The sequence below is a fragment of the Coloeus monedula genome, assembly GCF_965178545.1.
Source record: "Coloeus monedula genome assembly, chromosome: 3".
Lineage (NCBI taxonomy): Eukaryota > Metazoa > Chordata > Aves > Passeriformes > Corvidae > Coloeus > Coloeus monedula.
In genome coordinates this window covers 117409719-117436633 of record NC_138783.1, presented here as the reverse complement: position 1 = coordinate 117436633, position 26915 = coordinate 117409719, and the positions used below count along the sequence as shown (strand labels likewise).

At 39.8% G+C, this 26915-nt stretch overlaps 1 protein-coding gene across 1 annotated transcript in view; it reads right to left on the bottom strand.

The window, feature by feature from the left end:
- The window catches only part of HLCS (holocarboxylase synthetase), a gene marked incomplete at its 5' end in the record, with an annotated part of 107283 nt that overhangs the window by 65255 nt on the left and 15113 nt on the right, over positions 1 to 26915 (bottom strand). The window contains one exon of the mRNA XM_082279289.1: positions 6853 to 7124. Within this exon, the coding sequence (XP_082135415.1) occupies positions 6853 to 7124 (272 nt within the window). The remainder of the gene's footprint in view (positions 1 to 6852; positions 7125 to 26915) is intronic.

Here is a 26915-nt window from a genome sequence, read left to right as displayed (position 1 = left end):
AAGCACGTGACTTTATTTAAGACTATTTTCTGATCTGAGCTCATGTAAAAAGGCAGTAAATTGGCTATTTGATGATGACAAGGATATCTTTCTCAATGAAGTACAAATATTAATCCCTGAGTACTTCTGGGCAGTTTAAGCTTAGGCAACATTTCCTCTTCCTAAATAAAAGTTAGAATTCAAGAGCAAAATTGACAGCCATGGAATTAGCAAACCAATAGCAATAATATACACATAGTATGTTGCATTTAATATTACATATAACATACCATATTTGTTATGGCATATTGTATTCTGTTATGTGTGTCATGTGCCTCAAGTTAGTCCTGCTCTTCAAAAAGCTGTGATGATTTGAAACTTCAGCGTTCAATTTTTTCACTTTATTACCAAATTCCTGTTATTTAAAATGTGGGCATGAAAACAGCACCGTGTAAAACAAACCAGCAAAATGTGACTGAAACCCTGCCATGACCATTCTTTCACTCTTGTTTTAACTGTGCAGCCTTCCAGGGTTTCCCCTCAGATGTAAGGAATGATTCCTTCCCCTCAGATTTAAGGAATGATTCCGCTCAGATTTAAGGAATGGTTCCTATCAGATTTAAGGAACGACTCTTTCCCCTCAGATTTAAGGAATGATTGCCCTCAGATTTAAGGAATGGTTCCCCTCAGATTTAAGGAATGAGTGCTTCCCCTCAGATTTAAGGAATGATTCCCCTCAGACTTAAGGAATGATTCCCCTCAGATTTAAGGAATGGTTCCCATCAGATTTAAGGAATTGTTCCCATCAGATTTAAGGAACGACTCTTTCCCCTCAGATTTAAGGAACAATTCCCTTCAGATTTAAGGAACCATTCCCCTCAGATTTAAGGAACAATTCCCTTCAGATTTAAGGAACCATTCCCCTCAGATTGAAGGAATGGTTCCCCTCAGATTTAAGGAACCATTCCCCTCAGATTGAAGGAATGATTCCCCTCAGATTGAAGGGTGCTCCGAGGCTGTGTTTGTGTCCCTGTGATAATGGGGATTGTTCAGGAACTTCCAGCAGCAGGGAAATCCAATCTCCTATCAGAGTTCAACACGGGTTAATTGCTCTGCAAAAAGGGTATCTTTTTTTTATGATTCAATTCCCATTGGGAATGCCAAACCTCCCTCTGCACTGCAAGCGGGGGGCCCACTCCGTTAAGAGGAAGAAAATCCACTAATTTTACACAATAAAAAAAGAAAGAAGGGCACATTTTGCCTTCAATTCCATGGAAAATCAGGCACACAAGGTGCGTGACAGGAAAATAGGGACCTGATTGTTCGGTGCCCTCAGGAATGGTGCACAACAGGTGGAAAGAAAATCAGGGAAAATCAACGCAAAGGAGACGACAAATCCCAATAGAGAAATCTTTCAGCAAGTGTGTCGTGGAAAATGGTATGGGAAGAGTCTGGGAATGGCACAGGACCAAATCAGTGCCAAAAACTTCCGAATTCCTCCCTTTTTACAGGCGAGGGAGGGAACAGACTCTTGGCTGTGTCACAAGAATTCCTGCACGATCTTTTGTTATCAGGCTGAGCTTTCTCCAGCACTGGCTGGTGCAAATCACTACCCATAAATGAATGGCAGAATAAAGTATGAAATATTATACATATAAAACTAAATTAGCAAAAAACCCCCGACTGTTGAACTTAATTTGATTTGATTTAAGGGAAACAAACCTTACTGTGTTATTTGAGCTGATCTTCAGCACCAAAGGAAGGCACAAAATACTGAATATAAAAAACACCCTTAAGGAAGAAAAGCGCAGAAGCAGCTATTTAACACACCAATTTTTGTTTTGAGGATAAAAAGTCCTTCAATCATATAAATAAATTAAGAAATGGAAGTTTAAAAGTTAGTAATAAAAGTGATGTAAGTAATGAAGAAATACGATACACATATATATATATACATATATTCCTGTATCTAAAGAGCAAGTCTATTGCTCTTAGTATCTAACTTTGGATTTTAAGTAAGACACTAGCCAAGCAAAGCATTCCTATCCCATCCTACACTTTAACAAAATCAAGGGATCTGAGCTTTTAAAGGCAGTATGAACTATTGTGACCTTGATATCCAAACTGACAAAATATTTTTGGGTTATGTAGCTGCAGAAAAGATTGAGTATAGAATATGTACAGTGTTTAAATGCATGTAACCTCTTGAACAGCACAGGGTTTTAAAATTTCCTATTTAAATTTCCTATTTCCTGAGAGAAAGGTGCCTTTCCTGCAAGGAAGAATCCTTCCTGCATGCCAGGGTATTCCCCAGCTCCCCAGCCAAAATTCCTGAGGGAGGAGGGTGTAGGGGGTTAATTTATACAAACTGGTAATGTGGGTAATAAAATACTCATTTTTAGCAGACTGAAAATGTACAGGATAGTCTCACCATGCTAAAATACAAACATTATCATGGAATCATGGAATGGTTTTGGTGGGAACGGATCTTAAAGTTCATCCAGTGCCACCCCTGCCATGGCAGGGACACCTTCCATTATCCCAGGCTGCTCCAAGCCCCAATGTCCAGCCTGGCCTTGGGCACTGCCAGGGATCCAGGGGCAGCCACAGCTTCCTTGGAAAACCTGTGCCAGGGCCTGTCCAGCCTCCCAGGGAAGAATGGTGGATCCAGCTGCCCATGAAATGAGAAGCAGCATGGTGACTTTGTGACATATTTTGCAAAGCCTACACTAATTGCCAAGTTTCTACCTTTAAGTGTCTTTTCAACCCATTCCCCACAATTTCCCTGATTTTAATTCCGTTTTTTAAAAATACAATTTCAGTGGAGAATAAGGGGGATCACCAAGGTGCAAGGAATAACCAAACCCAGAGTAAAACACCACAAGGACTTGAAAACCAAATTAAAACTCCCCCAGTCCATAACACAGTTTGTCAGTCTCAGCTTGTTTGCCCCTGAAGTGCCATTCCCATCTCCTTCAATTACACACTGTTTTTCCTTAACTCAGACCTGCATCAGCACCATCCATATTTCAATTCAAGTAAACCAAGAGTTTTCAAATAAAATGAGTCTTCATGCCCACTTGCCAAAATTAGAACTGTAGTTCAATTTTTCAACATTCAACAATATGAATCTAGGAAAGTAAAAGGGCACCAACAAAGGAAAAGATTTTCTTCTGCAAAGCTTTTAGCTGTTTGGAAATTGTTTATTCTCAACTGACATTTTATTTAAATATCCTATGCAGCAGTTATGAAAGGAACCCCAGCCAACATTTCACTTCCACTAAAATTCACCACTTTTGTGTCAAACCTTCCCTAACAATGGCACTTTGTGCTTCTTAAATATTGGGGAAAAGGGATCCACAATGGCATTTCATACAGAATATATCCCATGCTGGCTTAGTCAAGTGTAAATCAACTTTTCTGCCAACTAAAATATTGAAACAGGATCTAAGATAAAGCATAAATCTGAAATTTATATCTAATTAATTTAATTTTAATGAAATGCTCGTGTAACCAAGCCAATTAGGGTAGGCAGAAATATTAGAAATAGGAATATTTCTTTGTTAATCTCAAGTCTTATGAGTGCAGTAAGTGTGTCTCTATAATGTAACACTTGTATCCCTACACCAGACACAGCCTCAAAAACAATGGCTTCATTTTAAAACCTGCCCTCCCAGGGATGCTCTGAGGAGACACAGAAAGTGGAACTGCTTCTGGCAGGGTTAACCTGGTCAGGTGGCATTAGGATAAACATCCGTGAAGGAGAGGTTTCTGAAACTCACAGAAAGCATTTCCTTCTAGAGAAAAAATCCCCAAGGTTCTAATGTTTGGGGAGTTTCAGTTTGAGAAATAAAAATGGCAATGCTTTAAAAAACAGACTGAAAGTACTTGTACCACGAAATCACAGAAGGAATTTTGATCGTTTGAAACAACATATGACATTTGAAGGAATTTTTATTTCACAATTAGGCCAATGCCATTTAATTTTGGGCACCTACAGGTGAATTCCCACTTTGCTGTGACCTCAGGACACACGAATTCAGGCCAGGGACAGTACAGTGAGCACCAAATGCCTCAACCACCAGGCCCTGCCATCTGGAGAGCTAATGAACAATCAAGGGATCCCAAATTAAACGACACAACTTTCCCTTAGAATCTTTAGGACAACACTGTCAAGTCCAATCTATTCCCTCAGCCTCCAGAATCAATTTTTCAAACTTTATGACAGGTCTAATAGTTCCCACCTGTTCCTCCTGCCTGACTTTTGACTGGCACGTTCCCAGCCAGGGTGGAAATGCAGACAAAGGCCCCTATTAGGCTCCGGCTGTTTCTCTACTGTGAGGTTGCTCAGCCATTAAATTAATTCCAGCCCCCTTTTCCCCCTTCCATCTCTTCATTTTTGGGGGGTATGGAGGTTTGGGGAAGTGGACAAGGGAGGCAGAAGTTTGGCATCCAGCTGGTGGCAGAGTACGAAAAAATGAGAAGTCACAGAAGTTAAATGCTGAATTTTTTTGATAATCCACTAATTAAACAATTTATTTTATGACAAATCCCAGTCATTAAGTTCTTGAGGTGTCTGTGTCATATTTTTAACCATCAAAACTTGGTAAAATTTGAGAGTCAAATCTGGGAGTCCCTAACAGAGTCCCTCATGCAATGCCTGATTACATAAGCAAAGTGTTGCAATGTTTTTCTGGCAATCCTGAAGGATCAATAAGTAACTGTTTTTTCTTCAAGCAAAGGAAATTATTTTCCCTGAGATGTGTTTTCCTTTCATTCAGAGCTGGCAATTAGACCAAGCACCACACACATATCCTAACAAATTTATATTGGTTCCTTTGGAAGCAGCTTTAAGACCGGACAACTTTGTCCCTCAATAAAAATTACCTAATTTCTGCATCAATTTCTAGAGATTTATGAAATGTTATCATTTAAATCTCAAGGTTCTTTACTGGACTGCAAGTCACAAGGATTACAGTATTCTATTACCCATGACAACCAAGTACTTACAGCATCACCCATAATACTTAAGAAAAATATTTTAACTTCATAAAACAAAGGTCTTTTTGTAAAATTAATTTAATCTCAGATAGATTATTTAAAAATTAATAATTCAAATTATGATCTGCCTAGGACCATCTTCCTACCAGAAGACACATGGAGCTAGGAGATGTAGCTGACAATTTACCTGAAAATTAACTATTTAAGCTTCATCATGATGGGGGAAATCCTGAAGACTGACATCTGTAAGCACTTCACTGTATTTGGATTACTTAAAATAAAAAAGCAACCTTTAAACACATCGGAAAAACCAACAAGACCAGTTCTCTTATCTCCATTGCCTTGATAATTAATCACTCCTAAATTGGTCAGATTCTATTTAGCTTGATCCAAATCAAATCACAAAACTCTGAATTAAACACTTCATCTTATTGAGATGTAGGAATAATGTTACTGAGAACCAAAACCAACTGGGAGGGAAGAAACCTCTTGATCTATTGAATTATCACCAGTTTCTTACAGTCCTTTCAACCCTGTGGGCTGAACGTGCTGTGAGTATGAAAAATGAAGAAGCAAATGCTACAAATAACTGTACTTCTATAAAATAACTCTTTGTGGCCTCTTACCAAACTAGCAAGTCTCTATCTCTCCAAAAGCCACTGCAAAATCAGCTGCAGGATGGAAATCCAGGGGAGAGGATTGGCAAAATTAGACAGCAACAATTTTAATGTGTGGATGTTTGCACACACTGGGAATAGTTTGGAATTGAAATTTGTGTTTGTCCCTAACTTGCAATATTCTAGCAAAATCTACCATTTGTAATTCTGTCACTGTGTCACTGCAAGACTACAAAGTGATTTAATTAAACACTGTTACAATGCACCCATGTGCACAGACTTTGTGTGCACATATTCTAAACAAATCACCTTTATTACCTGCAAGAAAAAATATTCTGTAACTTTTATCAGTCTCCCAGTTTAGACTCCCAGGCTGAGAACTGAAGCCATTATTGTTGGTTAAACTCATCAGTGACAACAACACTCCAGACAATTTAATCTCGATTGAAGAAAAAAATCCCAAACTAAATTCCTGAGGTTATTTTTCACCTGTAAAATTCATCTGCAGTTTCTGCAGATAAATGAACCCTGATATTCAAAAGTAGCTGCCACAAGAATTTACAGCTGCAGGTAGAAACAGGCTTAGAGTTTCTGTCCTGAAGAGCAACAACTTCCCAAAGACAGGTTTTTCCATCAGACTTCCACTAAACACAACAGTACAGCCTCTGTACACAGACTCCAAGCTGAGATTTAGTAACTGTGATTTTCCTATCACTTAATCCCATTTAAACTCTCATGAACAACCTTCTCTAAGGTATCCCACAGCTCATTCACAAGGGTCATCTGTGTGATGATGAAAGCACCTCTACCAGAACCCTAATCCATGTTTTAAAAACCCAAACCAAGCATTAAAGAGCATTTTAGTGAAATATTCAGCAAAAGAAATGAGAGAAAATAGGAATGTTAAAATTAGGGGTACAATCTGCTTGGTATCACTCTTCTCAAGTAACAGGCTTAGCAAATAACTTGCACTAGAGAATGTATTTCATCTCCTAAATATGAGTATTTACTAAATTAAATTTCCTTATGGTGATGTTCAGAGGAATAAAGATTAAACTCCACTACCAAGAGAAAGTTAACCCATTCATCTCTTCCCACCCTTTATGGCTCAGTATTTTATATATTATCAATTAACATCCTGTGAACACAAAGTTCTCTGGTTTGTGTCCAGTTTCTTTCAGAACATTGTGTGTTACCATAATTTTGAATTCCCAATCAGAAAGTTAATTCGGGATGGCCTGGATCCCCATCTTACCCATCCAGAAGATCCATGGTTGTCGTGGTCACCTCAGTGAAAAGAAGGATCTTTCCCAGCTTCTTGGTTTGGAGATACTCCTGATAGGTCTTCAGGCTGAAATGTTCTGAGGAGAAACTTCCCATCTCCGTGACCACTGGCATCAGGGATGGAGTCACTTCCACTTTGGACTCACAGGATGAAACAAATTTCAGAGACACCTTGCTAGATGCCCTTAATCCCTCAGCATCCACGTTTCCCTCCAGCCATTTCAGGAAAGCAAGATGGATTTCCTGCGGGCAAGGGCAATAAAAAAAGAAATACAGATCACCCCATGTGAAAACACACAAACCTTCTTCCAAAAACATTTTTATTCAAGCAATCATCTACTTCAAAACAGGAAAATTAACTCCACTTCTCTTCAAAAAGTAAGCTCTGCTGTTTGTCCTGGTCCAGCCTGGCCTGAATACTCAACACTGTCCTGGAATTGAGACCACGCTCCTTTGCAGATGAATTGAACTTCACTTGTCCCTGTAGCAGGGTTTGCAGTGGTCTTCCTCCACCCTGAAGCATGGAGTGCACACACTCATCTGCATCCTGCAGGATTCTCAACGTGCTCAGATCCTCAGCTGCAAGAAGCCCTTTAGTCCATCACTAAGACTCGATTTAAAGGCTAAACCAGCAGCTAAGAAAAACACTTATTGATTTCTCAGTGGAATTTCTGCTAAAATGGCTCATGCCTTCAGCTAAGGGATGATTCACTACTCTTAGTACCCATGTAGTGACACTCTGAATGTTACACATCACTCTTCCTGGAGATAACTAATTCTCCTTTGAGAGGTTTGATATGAAATGTTTGCCTTGTCTTTAGGAACAGCCACAAACACAGATTCTGGGACTTTTTGCCCAGTGTGCAGCTTAAATTCTGGGGAGCTGAAGCTGTCTTTTAGGTGATAAATGAAACCACAAAAAATTGTGGTTCCAATTCGACTGGAAATAAGGCACTCATGATTCTTGCCCCCACATTTCCAGGAGGAAGAGATGTGATTTTTAAATAAAAAGGTTCTAACCAAGCACATGCCCCTCGTTCCCATCACTGCTGTATCTGGGAACTGGAATACATTTCCTACGTGAGTGCTGAAGGCAGGGCTAAGCTCTCCTGCCCTTGAACAAGACATCTCTGAGCTCCAGCCCAACTCTTCAAAACCCACAAACGACAAAAGAAGAGCAAACTTCCCATAAACAGTTATCTATCCAAGGAATGACTCCTCTTTTCCACATCCCACTGTTCTACCTGAAGAAGGAATGAGAGAAGTGCTCTTGTTCCTAACACCTTCCTCTGGATTTTCCACCCCCAGAAATGGCATTTTCTCAAATTTCACTGACTTTGCTGCCTGTGCTGAGTGCCAGCAGAGGGGCTGCTCTGCAGCCCTGCAGCACCAGTGGCAGAGCAGGACACAAAGAAAGGAGTTAACTTTTCCCAAATTCCATCAGGCACTCGCTTCTAAGCCCCAGAACAACCTAAGAGAGACTCAGCAGCTACATTTTAGTTATGGAGAAATTACTTCTCATTTCTTGCTTTTCTAAAGCTGCCTCTGAATATTTTCTGTCTAACTTCTTGGATAAAATATGCTTTAAATATTTCCTTTCCCCTCTTTTTTTATCTTTTGCTATGCATCATAAATGATGATGTGATGATGATTGAAGGTTTTGTGAGCATTTCTTTGACTTGCACCTTCACTCAGTGTAACACCAGAGCTCTGACAGACTAAATAAATTCCTTACACATTATCCTACTTGTTTTACATACCCACAGTAACTGATTGGCTGTAACTGATATTTAGAAAAATTACAGCTTTCATTTCTGTCAGGGAGAACATGGAAAAACTCTGCTTAATCAGAGAGTGTTTTCCTGTTGCTTTCCAAACCCAGAAATTCACTCAGCAGCACTGGGTGTGCGAGTCCTATGCTCAGAAACATAATTTTAACTCACCTAAGGATGGCTTTACAGTCTTACAGAAATTAAGTTACAAAATAAAGGAGATTAAAGTGTGACGACATCGTAAAAAAATCATGAAAGTGCTTGAGGCTGTGTCAGAAATTCTGGTGTACTTTTGCTCAGAGTATTTTCTGAAAAGAACAAAGTAGCACCTATTCCTGTGTGATGCTCCATTATTCTAAATATGCCACACAATTCCAACCTTTTACCCTCCTGAATGTATTACTTCAAGTGATTTTTCCCCATAGATTTTAGGCAAACTTCTTGATTTCATTGCTTCTAACACACACTGAACCATTTAAGAATTGTTGTATGTGTGTAATTCTCAAGTTCATTTCCCCCCATAATGTCCAAGGGTTTATTGAGCTGATGAAAAATATAAACACATAATCAAGGATGGGGGTTTTAACAAATTCCTAAGAAAACATGGCTTACACGTTTAACAAAGTTTCAAGTGCTGGTCACAGTGGAAAAATTATTTTTTACTGTAAGAACTTCCTTCACACGAAGTTCCAGGGACAGGGATGCTGAACTGGTGCCTTGTGGTCCCCAAATTATATTGGCACAGCAAAACCAACATTATTGAATAATGAAATTAACATATATATGAAGTCAGCGTTAATCTCTGCTTCAAGTCCATTGAAAAGGAATATAATCGTGTCAGAACTGTGTGGTTTAACCCGAGGATCCGGCTGGAATTCCCAACCTCTCCTATTCCAGCAGCATCCGCCGTTCTGCAGCAGCCTCTGGTGGCCACTGACACGACAAGTGCTGGCTCAGGAACCTGCTGGACACCTCTGGGAGCAGCCCAGGCATCCAGCACGAGGGCAGGGAACACCCGAACTGCTGGACACGCCTTTCCCTGGCCTTTTTGGAAATCCTGGAGGATGCTGCTCCAAGCTTTAATGGATTGTGGAATCCCAGAAGCTGCAGCTGTTCCGTGTTCAGGCTCTGACAGGATCTGCAGCTACTCACACACACAGTCATGGAGAATCTGGATTTCCCAACCTCCCAGCGACATACTTTGTGCATTTAATAACTAAACTTGTTGTAGGGTGGCACAAATAAATTCTGAAACTGATATTCATGAGGCTTGGGCAGGAGAACTGAAGTCAAACCAAATTTAATTCTGTAGAATTGCAGAATCACAGAAGGGATTGGGTTGGAAGGGATTTTAAGGATCATCCCATCCCACCCCTGCCATGGGCAGGGACACCTTCCACTGTCCCAGGCTGCTCCAAGCCCCAATGTCCAGCCTGGCCTTGGGCACTGCCAGGGATCCAGGGGCAGCCCCAGCTGCTCTGGGCACCCTGTGCCAGGGCCTGCCCACCCTCACAGCCAAGAATTTCTTCCCAATTCCTAATTTAATGCTGTCCTGTTTTATCTTAAGGCCATTATTTCCTATAAAACTGCAGGGTTTTTCTTCCAATCACACTTTTCACGTGTACATTCCCACAGGCAAAGATATCCCCTTCTTTCTTGAAGTAAGAATTAAATTTGACATCCCAACCAAACAACTCGGTGACAAAAAACCTACTCGGCTTTTCAGAGTTAAAATATTCATCTACAAGTTTAGTATTTATAAGGAGAAAATGTTTCTACCCGTATTTTAAATGGTAAAAAATGTAATTTCAATGCATTATAAAAAAAGCACTTACCAGAAGCAGAAAAGAACTGCACCAACAAAACTACCCAAAACCTCTCACTAATAAACTCTCCACACTCCAAAGGTCAATTTAAATCCTTTAAAGAGAAGCACGGAGAGATTGGGAATTTCCAAGCACTGATCTGGTACCCAGGGACACACCAGAAGAATTCTGATTGTCAGACTGAGAGTGGCACTGAATGAAAAGTTCCGAGCAAGAAGGGAGATGTAGAGGACATTAATTCCCAAAACTCCCAGAAATCCAAAGTTAAGCTACTGCACACTGCAGACCCTCAGCTCCTCCACTCACCAGCACAAATTGCTCGTTGTGGTAACCTCAACATAAAGAAGGAGGAGCAAAAGCTGTATTTTATTTCTCATTTCACATCTGCTTTCTATGATTTTAAGAGTTTGGTCAGGTGTGGGCAGAAACTGCTCCGTAACAGAAGTTTGCTTTTGCTGTTCAAAATTCTTTTTAATTTCATAACCATTAAGTTTCACTTTTCCCTAACGCTCACTTAGAGGTTGAGATTGAACAAGGAGGAAAGAGGGAGACAAAAACCAGCTGCATATGGACCCTTCTCTGTTGTAGTATAAAATAACACAAAATTACAGCTCCTGATGGAGAAGATTTTATTTGCACCTGGGCTCTGTCAAACAATGAGAATTCTGCACCAAGCACATAAACTCCCAGTTATAATGGTTGAAAATAAACCCAAATCCAAGACTTTATTCTTACAATCTGTTTATATAGATAGGATTTGGATGTATTTTTTTATCTCTATGTTCATGCACACACACACAGATTAATTCAAATATCTCTCACTGGGCAGATTTGGGAGCTGCTCTTGCCTCCCAAACTCCAACTATGGGCCTGAAACTCTCTATCAATGGAATTCTTTGTTAAGACAAAATTCGCTCACAGCCTAAATTCATTTGGTTCCTATTAAAAACACGGAGGCGAAACGAAATGAAAGCTACAAACACAATGCCACGAACCAAACATTTCCCATCAGCTCCCTCCTCTCATGTGAGGGAAAGGAGATGATTTTAACCACTGATGCTCCACCTGAACACTCAATAATGGGATTAAAATATTGCACTTTAGCTGTGCTTGTGAAGCGAGGCCAAATATTCACTTTCTGGAGACACAGAACGTGATTTAGAAACTTTTTTCCCTTCCTTTGCATAAAATCTAATGATTTCCAATGAACTACCTCTATTTTTGAGGAGTTTGCAGTTGGTGCACTGATTCATGGAATTATCAGCGGATAGAGTGATTAAATCTCTTATTTATTTATTTATTTATTTATTTATTTACACATTCATGTTTGTAAACTGCAAGCAAACCAAGATTACACAGGAATCAGGCACCAAACTTTTAGAGGAGCCTGTCTGGAGCAAAACCAGACATCACACCTTCAATATGACTAAAATCTGCTTTTTTTTTTTTTTTATCAGCATTGCCTGTTCCCAAAGGAATATTACACAATTCAAGTAGGATCTCCAATGTATATATTTCATCCCCGTGGATTCTCTATCAACACTGATAGAAAAGGACATATTTTAATGAAGAGTTGGGCTTGAAGTTCAATTTAAATATAAATATTCACACCTGCACAGACACATACAGACAAAAATACAGCCATGTTCTCCTTGTCTTACACAGCTTTGCTCAACAGCCCTGCAGGTTTGAGGGTGTTAAATTTAAATTAACCACGGGAGAGCTTCCATAGCATCTCTTGAATCCAAGAGAAACAATATTTAACATCACTGAAAAAATATTTTTTTAATATATAATAATATAATATATAATATATAAATATTTATTTCCTTACTTTAAATACACATGATGTTATCTCCTATCTTTATTCATTTCAAACTCTACCATGTCTACATTACCTTTTAATGAGGCTTTGTAAAATACTATATATTAAGCTTACTGCCTCGATCTTTCATTAAAATGCATCGTTTTCCCTTAAAAGCAAAGTGCAATGACTTTTCCTTTAGGAAAAGTTTGAAGAAAAGAGAGGGAAATTAAAAAGCAAACCACAAAAATTTGATAGAGAAAGGAGGAAAGATCATCTCTTGGTGATCACAGAGGAATTGGAGAGGATGCAGAACAGGTATTAGATCTCATTAGATAATAATAATAATAATAATAATAATAATAATAATAATTTCAGTGCTGATGTTATTAATATTTAATAACATTTGCCAACTGCACATCCACACCCAGAGTCCTCAGTGTTGCCCTTCCAGACTTAAGGAAGTGCAAGCTTGGAGAGGGATTTTATAACAACTGAAACAAAGGGAACAAACAACTTTTAAACACAAAACCTATTTACAACACATTAAAAATCTGTTTGGAAATACAAGAAGTACTCAAACTAATCCAGTTTTTAGGCAGCATTTAGAAAACTCCTTTAATATTACCTGTTTACAATTAATTTCAGGCCATTATTTTCACTGGTGGTGTTTTAGTTCACAGGGTAAAATCCTTAGGAAGGAGAGAAATCCCCATTTCTCGACTCCCTCCTTTCCCCATGGCCTGAAGAACTTCATAAAGATTTTATTGTCCTACAACCGAGGCACATTTTCATTTCATGTTCTCATGAACTGGAGTTACTTGGCTGGTACTTGCTGTGCATTCCCAGGATTCTGCACAGCCTGGAAATCTGTTTCAGTTTATTAATAATATTTTTATATTTCCTAAACTGAGACACGGTGCAAACCAGGAGATTTTGACTGCACAAAGCACAGAAGAACATTTAGAAAGATGGCAGGGTTGGCAACTTTTTCAATTCCCAACCAATCTGATTTTTAGGAGTCTCCAGTGGTTTGGGTTACTTCAGTCTATGATGTGCTTTCTGAAGAGAGGCAGAAAAAGCTCATCATTTCTGAAAGATCATTCCAGAGACTAAGTCAAGTGCCTTATTTTTGTCTCCACTCTTCAGTGTGTTTTTAAAAACAAGTATTGCATTACATAAACACAGTGCATCATCCCAGCAGAAACAGCCACGGATAGGAGTGGATCCATTTTCCCAACTGATATGTGGAATACTTCATCCAAAAAAGGGCAAGATTTTTAACAAAGTGCTGCAAGGTATCCTTATCCTTTTTATTGCAGCCCCGTTGCTTTGAACACGAAGCATCTTAGATTTCAACCCATTCCCGGACTACACGTCCAGCAACTGCTCATAAATCCCTGCCTAAATCTGAATCCAGAATTAAATTTAGCTTTAAAAAGCACTGTGTGTAGGCAGAAAATTCATTTATCCAACGGGCAGCAGCCCATCCTGGGAAACAGGCAGCAGGGCCCATGTCAGGATTCACCGATAATGAAAAATAAGTCAGGATGTTCCTTTTTGCTGAGAAAATAATGACAAATGAGAGTCAATAGGTTAAAAATAATACATAAAGAAATTAATTATGGTCTTCACATCAAGTTTGCTATCTCTGCATCTCTCCTGGCTTTAGCAGAGTGCTCCACTTGGGAGCTGGGATACCAGAAGGCACAAGCAGGATGGGAATAGGTGCTGGAGGTTTGCTCAGCACAAACCAGAGCCGAGGGGAGGAACGGGGAGGAGGCCGTAAGGTGCATCCCAGATTTTGCTTCCCTTCCTTCCTCAGCTGCGGCAGAACAGTCTGGAAACAATCTTCCCAGCAGCTGCTCTCATCAACAAACTGTTTATTGTAAGAAAGTGCCTGGGTCAAAGGCTAAACGTCATCCAGAACTGAAAGCGTAGCTGTAAAAAAAAAAAAAAAAAGGCAAAAAAAATCCTGGGGCCGTCCACGCATGTGGAAAAAAAGCCCAGGACATTGGGAAGGGAAGCATATTCCATCTGAAAGGCCAAAAGCCTGCTTAGAAACTCCTCAGGTGGATGGGGCAGGGTTTTACAACACTGCACTCGTTTCTGGTGGCTCGCGCTGCTTTTGAGGCCTACTCGAGGTTCCTGCTAAGAACGGAATTTGCTGATCAGTCTGTGTCTTGTGGTGAAAAAGAGCAAAAGGGAGTTGTGTGAAAACAATCCAAAATGTTTTATTAAAGCTAAGCCAACTCCATATCCACACACAACAATAAAATAAGGACTTCTCTAATTGATTACAAATGCACCGTCGATGCGTTACACGAAAAACCAAGTTTAGGCTCAGTATCAGTCAATAATAAAATTTTAGTTTAAAGCAAAGGATACAAAAATCACAGGAGAAAATCTCATTTACCAGCCTGCAGCTTTGAATCTCAGAAATGAAAGAGTGCATGAGCAGCTCTGAGAGCGGAACTGGTCCCACAACAGCCCCGTAATTGGGACACGTTTGCTGCCCCAGCCCATAAATCTGCCTTTGAGGGGGAAGGACCCAGAGGAACAAGGTCCACCTTTGACACAACATCACCACGTAACACTTCACAAAAAGGCTGATAAATCAGAGGCCTGCGAGGTGGTGATTTATCCTACCAGGAAAAGGTGTGAGAAATTACGGGCCGGGTGTTTAATTCTTCGTGACACCTACTTTGTAACAAAATTGTTATTTTTCTGAAGGGAAAGTGTACAGTAAATTGAGCTTATGTGCAACTGGGCTAAAAATAAGCCTAGGAAAAGCAAGCAGAAAGGAAAAGACATTCCACTTTTGCATTAAAATCTGAGCATTATGCATATTAAAGTGGGTTGATTTTTTTTTTTTTTAATTATATAATCAAAGTCATGTTTGGAAGAATAAATTAAGATATAAATCTAACCTTAAATGCTGTACACACATATATTAAATTACTCTCAAAAATATTCTGTATGGACTAGGAAAAAAATACAGAAGAATTTTGTTCTCAGCTAATAGGGCAATAAATTAGATGCAATATATCCAGCAGCTAAAACTGGCTCTCTTAAACAGCTATCACATAATACTATTTTTATTTGGTACCAAACCTGTTTTTTTTTTTTTTTTAAACTAACAACAAAATTGTTTGTTGAAAATCTTGGAATTAGCAGTAGAATGAGTTAAGTAAATAAAACCTAAGAAAACATTTTTTCTTCGCACTGATAATACACAATTCTTAGCTGAGGGTTTTCCATCAGGTTTGTTTTGCCTTTCAGCAGGGTTACACACATCAAATGTGAATGAATTTAGTGTTCGTGAACATGAAATAGCAGCACAGGAGCCAAAGATTCTCCTCTTAGCACTGCAAACACGCTTTAAACTCCAACGACCAGCTTTCAGCTGGACCTCATTTTTGCCTCTTCTGAGGAAAAAAACCTCCCCACTCTGTCACACTGGAGGGGTTTTGGAGCTAAAGAAATGCCTGTGGAATATTAAGGTGAAACCACACCACGTTTTCACGTGGACCACGGCTCGGGGATTACAACACAGCCCCGTCCCTGAAGCTGCACAGCTGATGTTCAACATGGGCCATGGATTTTATATTCCTTTCTAAAACACATTCAGGTAGACAGAGTGCTTTATAAATTACAAAAGGAACATCTTGGAAAGGAAGAATTTCTCGGAAATGATATGCTATAATGGCAAAAATACGCTTGGTCTGTTATTTATAAACACCTAGTGCAAAGACAAAACCCAGTATTAAGCTAACGCTGACTAACTTTCGTTTAAGATCTCTTTGCTAATCAAAGATATTTCAAAAAAATTAACATGACAGCAGGGATTATTTCTTTTAAAAGTAAAAAAAAAAAGTTAAAAAAAAAAGTTTAAAAAAAAGTGAATCTGCTTTTTATTTAGCAGAGTATCAAACAAGCTTCATGCTTCATCATATACATATACAGCAATGTAAAACTTGGATACCAAATGGAGAACCCTGAAAGAAGCCTCACTGATGTCCAGTTTATCAGAAATTAATAAATTTTTCTTACAAAACACGGTTGAAAATAGAGTATTTAAACACAGTATTCACACAACACTCAGCTGTGAGAGTGGATGATCCAAATCCCATTTACAGCTATCCCAGCCGTGTGGTTTTTAACCCGTTGTAATTATTTCCTCCTTTTTACAGCCTTTTCAGATTTAACACTTTCTCCTGCTGGGATTGAACCTTGCTCAGAGCAAAGGGGTAGAATTTTTCCCTCAGAAGAAACCCAGGAAGATGGAGATCCAATCCTCCACTGCACCTTGGATCTAGGGACCCAGAATGAGTTCCAGAGCCTCCGGAGAGCTGAAAGTATTTCTGCAGTGGTCAGGGAGAGATGGGGAAAGAAATGCCCCAAATATAATCTGTCCTGTAAAGCTGGACATAAAACTTATTTAACCCTCACAGAAATAAGGCCAAATTTTATGGAACAAACCCCGGGTTTGCCTCAAGTTGAACACACCACGAGCTCCTACTCTACAAGGCCATGTCTGGATTTCCACGTCCAAAGTCAGAGCTCAGGACTGAAATTCAGGGGTTTGGGAGCAGCTTTGGGAAACGAGGCACTCAAAGAATCAGACAAGGAGAGACCTGAGGCTGAGGCAGTGCATGAGAATTGTTCTGCAGAACCAAACAGAGGCAGGGAGGAGCATTTCTGACAATGGCACATTCTTTATCCCGAAGGATTTTGGGTTCTCCTGACTTGTTTCTGAGGACAGCCACCTGTTTCTGCCCCTGCAGATATTTGTGCTCCACCAACTGTGAAACAGGAGTTAATCCAAAGTGCAACACATCATGTAGAACACAGCCCAGACAGAACTCAAATTGACTAAAATCAAACTACAGTGCATGCAAACATCTCTCACTTCTGTTTTTTGAGACTCATCTGAATTGCACACCTGAAAAAGATTTTTCCCATTAACATTTTAACATTTAACATATTAATCCAGGCAACAATTCTTTTCACTTCATTCTGTCCAGGTTCTCTTGACTTCAGAAGTGTTTTTGTTTCCATCCATGCTTTTGAAACACTGTCCTGACCTTGGTTATTTTTCTTTTTAGTGTCACAGAAGGATCAAAACTTTTATATTCTACCACATATCAACTCCAAAGATGAACTTTTAACTGATTAAATATGAACCAACTTTGCTGCAAGTTATTACGTTATAATTAATAGTCCCAAACCAAAGGGGTAACTTCTAAAAATAAATTGTCCTGAAGGAAAAAGCTTCAGGGATTACTTCAATCAGTACTAAAATGCAGAAAAAAGGAGTTTAAAATGCACTTCCAGAATAGTTGCACACAAACTAATGCACTCAAAGCAGACAAAATCCGTATCAACACGTGACATTTAGTGATTAATTTATCCTTGGTTAAATAAGCACAGTTTGGGTCTGTTTCTTGAACATAATTTGCTGGGGAAACAGGAGACTGAAAGCAAAACAATTATTATTTAATTTTGAGTTTAAAGTTTGATATGTCCTTCCAGTTTGTCAAACTTGTGAAAAAAAAAAAAAAAAGAGGATTGTGACAGTGGCTGTGAAAGTGAAATTCTACCAGCAAATTACCAAATGCTTCTAAAAGGAAGAAATGTCCTTGAACAGATGGAGAAATTGTTTTGTATGGAGCAATAAGGGCAGCAATAATTATATTAAAGTTTACTGCAATTCAAAAATGTCTAATTTGCTAATCCTGGGCTGCTAATTAAAGTGGACTGTCTAGGATAGAAAAAAGCTTCAAAATATTTAGAGAGAAGTCCACTTCCACCTCCAAAAGTGCTGCAGAGATACCAAAAACAAATCCTTATCTTTTCTGTCTATTCAGAAATACCATTGGACTGAAACACCAAATCCAACATTTACCCTCCCACATGCTGCCTATGGCTAAAACAGGTAGAAGGAAAAACTTCCCATAATTGCAAAAAGCAATAATAATAATAGTAATAATAATAATAATAATGACAGAAATATTCTACAGACAGAAGTCCAGCTTTAAGTGTCTACAGGTATTTCTAACAAAACCTTGGAAATTCAAATCTTTACAATAATTTGCAGCTCCTACTGCTTATGGTAACGTTGGGAAAGTGCCTCTCTGTCTAAGGAAGCAAAAAAGTAGGAATTAGCATTTGCTTTCAGCTACTGTATTTTCTTTTCCATCAGCAAATGTACTGATACCAACACCTAAAATACAGTTAAAAAATGGAAAAGTAACCAGACAAAAGTTCTGTCTGCAGCTGCTGCTCCTGACAAGGAGCTGTGGTACATTCACTAGTCCTAAAACCAACAATTCCATCTTGGGAAGAAGAAATGTCTTCCAGACCAGAAAAATGCACGGGTAATTGCTCGCTTCATGTAATAAGTTCTAAAGTCAAAACATGCCAGATGCAATTTTTTATTTAGATCTTGACAATCGTGCATCAAAACACAATTCTTTTTCCTTATCTTGCAGAAGAATTTCAGAAATACCTCCTGGAATTAATTTTCATCGATTCTGACTCCATGGAAATGCTGAGACGTGCTCGCACAAAATCGTTCTTTGAACTCTCGAGGATCTTAAGATGTTTTTCAGTTCCTGAAACTTGACTTTATTCCATAGGTGGGGAGCATCCAGGCACAGCTCTTGAAACTGAGACACTTTCTCCAACTGAATGCTCCTCTGACTTTAAATTATTTTAATAATGAGACCAATGTAACCTTTTCTACTTAAGTTATGACCTATTCATCAGATGAATGGTAAATGACAAAAGAAACTGTGATTCATTTCTTTGTTGCAAGTGTAACATCAAAAAACTATCACAAAAAAAGGAGCCATAATTGTATTGCTCAGTAATCCACATTATATCCAGCATCTCTCTTCCCTTCCCTCAGCAAATGAAAACGGCCTTATTTTTATTTAGATTCTCTGGCTGAAGGTGTTAAGACATGGAATTCTCTAAGTCTATATTGAAGGCAAGAAGCTGACTAAAAATTCACAAGTGGGTTGTTTGTCCAGCAAATGTTTTGGGACTCAGCAATCTGTGAACCCACTTCGAAACATTTTGGTTTCTAGGTGATCTGAACTCCAAATTTTAGTTCTCACCACGTGCAAAAATCGTAGATTTATTACAATCAATACTCTCAAACTGAAGAAAAGATCCTTTTCTGTGTTAAAATCTCCTCGATACTGATCCTACTAAGGCTTGGCTTTTAGTATTATTTTAATGATACATTTATTTGTTTTTACAAATCAAGAAGTGTATTTTGAAATGTTTTCTGAAGTAGTTCTTAAAACATTTCTTAGATTAAGTTCAGCAGCACAATCTAGTACAGACTTGAGAAACAACACACACTAGATCAGGGAAGTGATTCTCAATAAAACAAGCTGTAAAAATCCAACATTGTCCCACATTTTAGTGAAACCATCAGTCCAAAGTAGCACAGTTTTTATAGCTAAAATTATTAGATATGTCTGTAACAAGTAGCAGCTGTAGGGAATGCTAGAAAATGCAATAATAAGGTTATTTTCTCTGTGTTCAAGTCTTGCTCCTTACCTCTGCTCTTCAGCTGTTGCCCCATTCCCCTCTCTCCTCCTCCCACACAGCCTCTGCTTTTTCATCTGCTATCAAACCAGATCCACCAGCTCTTCCTCCTGCATTTTTTCTCTCCAAAAAAAAAAAAAAGTTCTTATCCTCATCAGTCAAGGAGCATGCTCTGATTTACACAGTGCATGGATAACTCTCACCCCAACTTTTCTCAGGGCTGGAGCTCTTCTCTGGTCTCCTCTGGGCCTCTGGCACTTGACTTGTTTTTATTATCTTGTGTATTTAGGAAGAAATGGGAAAAGAAAGGAGATAATTTCTGAAACTTGAGGTGGCCAATATGGCTAATACAATAAAATTATACACATTTAAATAATTATGTATTTTTTAAATATATTAACACACCTATACACATACACGAGCCTGTATATAGAATTATGGAATTAGACAGATGCAGGACCACAGTTCATCACTGCTGTGCACCCTCTAGGAAATGCTGGCAGAGATAAAACTCTGACCAGCTGAAATTCCTGAAATGAAACCATGTCACCCTGTGAAGAGCAGCTCTGGATGATCTAACTGTAAAACACAAGTTGCCCTCATGGACCTTTACACAGGATACTTTTCCTGGTAGAAGAAAAATACATGTACCATGAAAACTGACAGCACAAGATGTATTCCCATTTTTTTTTTTTTTTCCTTCTGAGAAAAACTTGCCTCGGTATTCCCGTAAATCCTTTGTCATTCATGTCACCAGTCCAAGTGCCAAGTGAGTACAGCGCTTTATTAAACTGGAACACGTTCTGCTCGTTGGGAACACCCACTGCAACCCCAAAAAAAAAGAGCTTTCACAGGACAGTTGCAGTAGAAACTACAGCAAACTTTCTGATTTAAGCTGACAGCTGTTCTTTAATCAGCTTTTCACTCTAAGAACTGCATCGTGTCAGCCACATAGGCCCATGCCAAATTCCAGTCCCCCTGCACCTGGAATTTCATGATTTCTTCAACATGGCAGAAATCATTGCTGGAAATGAACTGTCAAAGGATAAACATGACAGATTCACCAAGGCAGTCCCTTCCCCATCTACTGCTGGCACAAGTCACACCTGATAACTTTTTTTTGGAGTCTTTGTCCAGTGACAAACTCTGAGAACACCACAGCGTCTTTTAACTCGCTAACTCCAATTCAACTCCCATCTTAATTCTACAGAATAAATCCAGCTTGATAAACATAAATAATCACCTTTATGTGGTGGGCAATTATTTTTCTGATAACATTAGTGCATAACTGAATTGCCAAAGGAATAAAATACATATTCAGAAGACCTGAATGTTGCAAATGCAGTGTTCCAAAAGCAGCTGAAGTTTGCACTTTTATCTTTTTTGAAGAGCGATACAAGAAGATGCCTCTATTTCCTCTCAGTTATATGTATTTATTTATCTATATATTTACTCAACTTGTCCCTGTAATTAAAATCTCTATTAATTAAAGACATGTTCTGGCCATAATTTGTTTAGGAGTGAGGCTACAAAAGGAGCCCTAATGAAATTGTCAGACAACCACTACAACAATTTCCCATTGTGGAAAGGAGGCGTCATTTCTGAGCAATGGTAACTCGAGAGGATCTCGCCGGGCTCCAGCTGATGCCAAGCCTGCTCTCATTTTCCCAGTCTCACTTCCATAAATTAGCTGCAGGGCCCATGGACAGTCAGGGAATCTTGATGGGTTTTTTATGCTTGGAAACCCTCCACTTTTGTCAGATCTTTAGCAGTGAGGTCAGAGCGGGCGCAGCGGTGCCAAATGGCCGCGGATCCGCAGCGTTTGTCACAAGTCCGGGATTCCTGCTCTCCAAACCCCCATCTGCTCCAGGCAGCCCTGGCTCCAAAGGCTTTATCAGGAGTGCTGAAACAAAATCCCCACCCAGCCACTTTTACTATGGCCTTCACACCAAGGCAGAATGTGATACCTCCATTTGGATCAATCTGCCACCACAGGTTTGACTTTAAATTTAGATTCCGATTATAAACTCCAAGATAAAACTGAAACTAAGAAAACTCAGCCTCACCACTCTGCTGAGTAACCTGTACTCAAGAAATGCTCAGCCCTGGTGCTGCTCTCTGTCATCTCAAGAGTGAGAAGCCAGCAGCAGCCCAAGATCAGAAATGTTTTAAATATATATTACATAAGCCATTCTGGGGGGATAATGACATTTTCCATTCTCTCCAGTACAGAAGGAACACGCCTGGTGAAGAAAGTGGTTGTGAAGTATCATGCACACTGACTCGAAGCCAGCCTTGAAACATGAGAGAATCCAATTCCATGAGTGGCACTTTGGTCAGATGCCAGCACATCATAATTTCGTATCAGAGTTAGCTCCACAGAAAGATTAAATGCTACTCGGTACAAAAGGCATTAACTTTTAGTTCTCACAGCAGTATAAAGACCCTTTTTATGGAGATTGCTACAAATAACATATTTTCTTTCACTCCTCAAAGCTTCCTACATTTTCTAAATGATCCTCAAAAACATTTATTGAATCAATACATGGCCCAAAAGTTGTTTACAAACCAGAATGCAAAGTAAGAATGCTGTTCATTATTATGTGCCTACAAATGTGCTGCATGCTTGTTTAACAGGAACAGCATGTTTGCTGCCATTCTGCAAGAAGGAAAACAAAATTTGAAGTAGAGAAGTGTAAAATAAAGGGAATGTTTGCCAGATTTCCCTTTCCCTCTCCCCTAAATACATGGGAAATACTCCCTGAAGATAAACAGCAAAAAAGGGAAAGGTATCTTTAACCACCACCTGGAATTACTTGGCTCCACATTGGGAGTTCCCTTCATCTCCCATCAAGATTTCTTAATTGGAAATGTTTTGCTGTATTCTGACACTACATGCCATCAATTCCTGTGGAATTTCAAAGGCTGTTTTAAAACCGAGGAAATATTATACAGGGCAGTGGCTGCAAACATGCAAAGATATTTTAATGCAAATCTATATACACACACACTCTGCATAAAATGCTTTCCATCCCTTCCTTGGTTTTCCCCTCGAAATCCAGCTCAGAAGTGTCCCCTGGTGGCAAACGCCTTCCCCTCACCACAGGAGCTGTAGGAAAAGCCTCAACTGCATCCAGCTTGGGGAGCAAGAGATTCCTGGTGATTTTAGTATCATGCCGACACTAACGCAGTTTAGCTGGGCAGGGACGCTGGGCAGTACTGGAGTCACTGGTGAATGCACTGGAAATACCTGCAGCATGCCAGCCTTTCCCCAAAAAACAGCTCCAGGGAGAAGGCTGGAAAAAGTTTTGAGAGTGAACAAATTAGGAGATAATTCCACCTTCTAATAATTAGAGAATTCCAGAATGGTTTGGGTTGGAAGAGACCTTAAAGCCCATCCAGTGCCACCCCTGCCATGGCAGGGACACCTCCCACTGTCCCAGGCTGCTCCAAGCCCCAATGTCCAGCCTGGCCTTGGGCACTGCCAGGGATCCAGGGGCAGCCCCAGCTGCTCTGGGCACCCTGTGCCAGGGCCTGCCCACCCTGCCAGGGAACAATTCCTGCCCAAGATCCCATCTAACCCTGCCCCCCTTCACCTTAAAGCCATATTTACAGGAGGCAGCAAGAACAAAGTTCATTTGTCAGTCCAATCCTGTTTCCCACCAGGATGAACTCTCTCAATTGACCACCTGAGTTTTCATCTCACAAACCAGTAAAAAGCCTTTCATAGTTTCACAGCCATGTTACCCTATAAGGTTGTTTAAAAAAAATTGCCTCTGAAGAAAGAGCCAGGAAAATTTTTCTAAGAATGTCTCCTGTGCCCGTGTCTCATGGTTTAACTGCAACAGCCCCACAATCTTCTTCCCCATGCCTTTGATCTACAGTCACTGTTGCTATTCCCGATGTCATGGAATCATCAAGGCTTGGAAGAGCCCTCCAGGATCACCCAGTGCCACCCCAGCAGCACCAGCAGCACCCCAAAGCCTGTCCCCAAGGGCCACATCCAGACTCCTCCTGAGCACTCCCAGAGACAGTGACTCCAGCACTCCCTGGGCACCTCATCCCAAGGCCTCACCACTCTGGCAGGGAAAAATTGTTTCCAATCTCCACCCTGAGCCTCCCCTGGTGCCATTGGAGGCCATTTCCTCTCCTCCTTTCCCTTGGGACACGGCAGCAGAGCCCGACCCCCCCTCACTGCCCCTCCTGGCAGGGACTTGTGGGGAGCAGTGAGGTCCCCCCTGAGCCTCCTCTGCTCCAGGCTACCTGTGAAAAGCATCCGAACCCAAAAATTTACTAATTTAACTCACAAACCAACAATTCTATGAGGAAACTACACTAATAAAGGTGTGCAGAGTAATAGAAAACTGTGAAGAAAAAGAAGTATGTGCTAAAATACACAGAATTTATTCTACCATGGGACCGTGGGACAAATGTTACAAATGTTCCCTGGGGTACAAGAGGAAATATCACTGAGATACAAAAACCAGACCAAAGCAGCTCTGAACTGTTGAGTTTGGGCACAATCCCTACATAATTTCATTATCCTGAGTGCCAATAAAGCAACAAGAGGAAACAAATGAAGCACAGACTGTCAAAAACCGTATTCTTTGAGAACAATTCCCTTCAGAACCACACACTCCAACACCAGCAAACAGCAGGAATTATTATCAGAATCCAGACACTGACACTTCCCACGAATGACAACACTGAAACCAGTTTGCTTTCTGGTTTCTGTGACCCTTCTGGGTTTGGAAGTTCTTGTTATAAAGCAACAAAAGTGAATCTGAGGAGGGGAGAGGGAAGAACACAAACCAAGCAAATGCAAACCCACCCTCCCTGCCCACACAGTTAACTCAAAGCCTTGCAACCCAAGTGAATTTATTATGGAAAAGAGCCCTAAATCCACAGAGTTCAATTACAAATATTTTTAGTTGACAGCACTGTTATCAGTCCTTGGGTAAAGTATCACACATTCATCAAATCCATTCCCCAAAACCAGTAAGGTGCTTCAGCAAAGACACATTTTTACTGGTACAGATGCATTCACACTGCTTTATCTCATCTTTTTTTCTTTCAAGCAACTTTGCCTTGAAAGATATTTTCATTTCTAGCCAAGAGACAAACTGGGAAAAGCTTTCAAGTACAAAGGTTTTTTCTTACTTCCAATAATACATGTAATACATTAAAAAAGTAAAAAACATTAGACACAAATGATTTATCAGTGATTAATTCAGGTCTCTCACATAGTCTGTTCATTCAACATTTTCCTCAGCTCTTCTGTTACTTTTGAGCCAGAGAAAAGAGCAAATTTCCTTTCTGGAATAATTAATTCGAAAGAGCTCTTGTTTTTTGTCCTTCTGCCTGTAAGGCAGGGATGAATCTCATGCTCTGAGGATAAGAGAAAACAAGCAAATCTCCTATTTTGTAGATTATACATTTTTGGTTCACTTGTAAACCAAAAACTTGGACAGCAACAACAACTTTGGAGTTCCAGTGTAACTACCCCTGATCTTAGCACTGGAAATTTAAAAAAAACCCTCAAGTTTCCCTGAAGTTGAATTTCAAGCCCTACAACCTCCATGAATATGCATGGCAACATTTCAGAAACAATTGTCTCAAAATGTACCCTGAAATCAGGGTTCATTATAGTGTTAGCTGAGAGTTCAAATTTCCCACCCTCAAAGGAAGATTTATTCAGGATAAAGTAATTCCATATTTTCTTGGCTGACATAATGGACCTGGAATTTAAAAGCAGACGATGCCACCCCAGAATCAAGACATGGAAATCTGCTCTGACTGAGCTGCTTCTGCTCCAGCTACTGAGTTACTCAAATACACAAAGAATTTTGAGCCTGAGGAGTTTCTACTCAAGTTTTAAGATGAGCAAATGTGTGGGTGTAACAATTCCTAATGGGAATAATCACCACTGGGACAAATCTCATTCTTCAAGGAGTAAATCCTTGGTTTGAAACTTAGGAGATGTTAGGCTGAAACTCCCAGCAATAAAACACAATCCTGGCATTTATGTCTGAAAAATTATCCTTGGAGGTGGCTGAAAGAGCAAATATTTGAGAGTTTAGGGGCAAAGCTGCAGAAAAAATCGGATCTCTGTGCTTGGAGCTGCCACTGAACATGTGGGTGCCAGACGACAGGATCAGAGGTTTGGCCACTGGAGTCCCCCCTCCCCACAGGGACACGGAATTTCCCTCACAATTTGCTCAACTGCTCTGCAGCCCAGCAAGGCAAGAAGAAAAGACAAAGGTGCTGTGTTTTGGTATCAATACTGGCCTCTAAAATTACACTTAGCATCAAGTTGTGTAGATTTAATTAAACTTTCAACCAGCATTTCAATTGTTCTTCATTCAAACACTGCCTTTGCTGCTGTTGTAGCAAAATTCCCCCTTAAACCTCCTGAAGATGGACATGACCATCCATTATTCAGATAGCAGAGCTTTTATTTGAATTTAAAATACAGTAATTCCAGTTCTGCTCATGTTTTGTTGGCTTTTTTTAATCCATGCAGCAAGACTGTGGTTTTTAAGGTCCGTGATAACCACATGAACTGGAAATTAAAACTCCAAAATGGGAATCCTAAGGAGGAAAAGAAAATAATTTCCAACCCATCCCTCGGAAACAGCTTAAAATTCCACTGCAAAAGCACCAACCAAGACCCACAGAGGGAGAGGAAGATCTGAAATTCTTAATAATCAGATTGATATAAATCAGCAGCATAGGTTTGATGGGATTATTAACAGCACCTCAACAATGATGCAGAAAAACACAGATTGTCCAGGAATTTAAGCAAAGGGAAAATCAGGAGAAGGTATTTATTTGTAGAATAAAGCTGAGAATTTTATCTGATGCCCACAAGGTAGCAGAAACAAGTCTGGTGAAAGTTCTGAAGTGATAAAAGGTGCAAGAGACACCAAGGGAATCCCAGGGAATGGGGGACAGCTCTGCTGTAAACTGAAGAACAAACTCACCAAAGCAGCACTTAAAATGGAAAGAATTTTAAAATGACCCAAACACCCCCTCAGCTTTATCTTTTCTTAATGGAGTAGGAAATGCA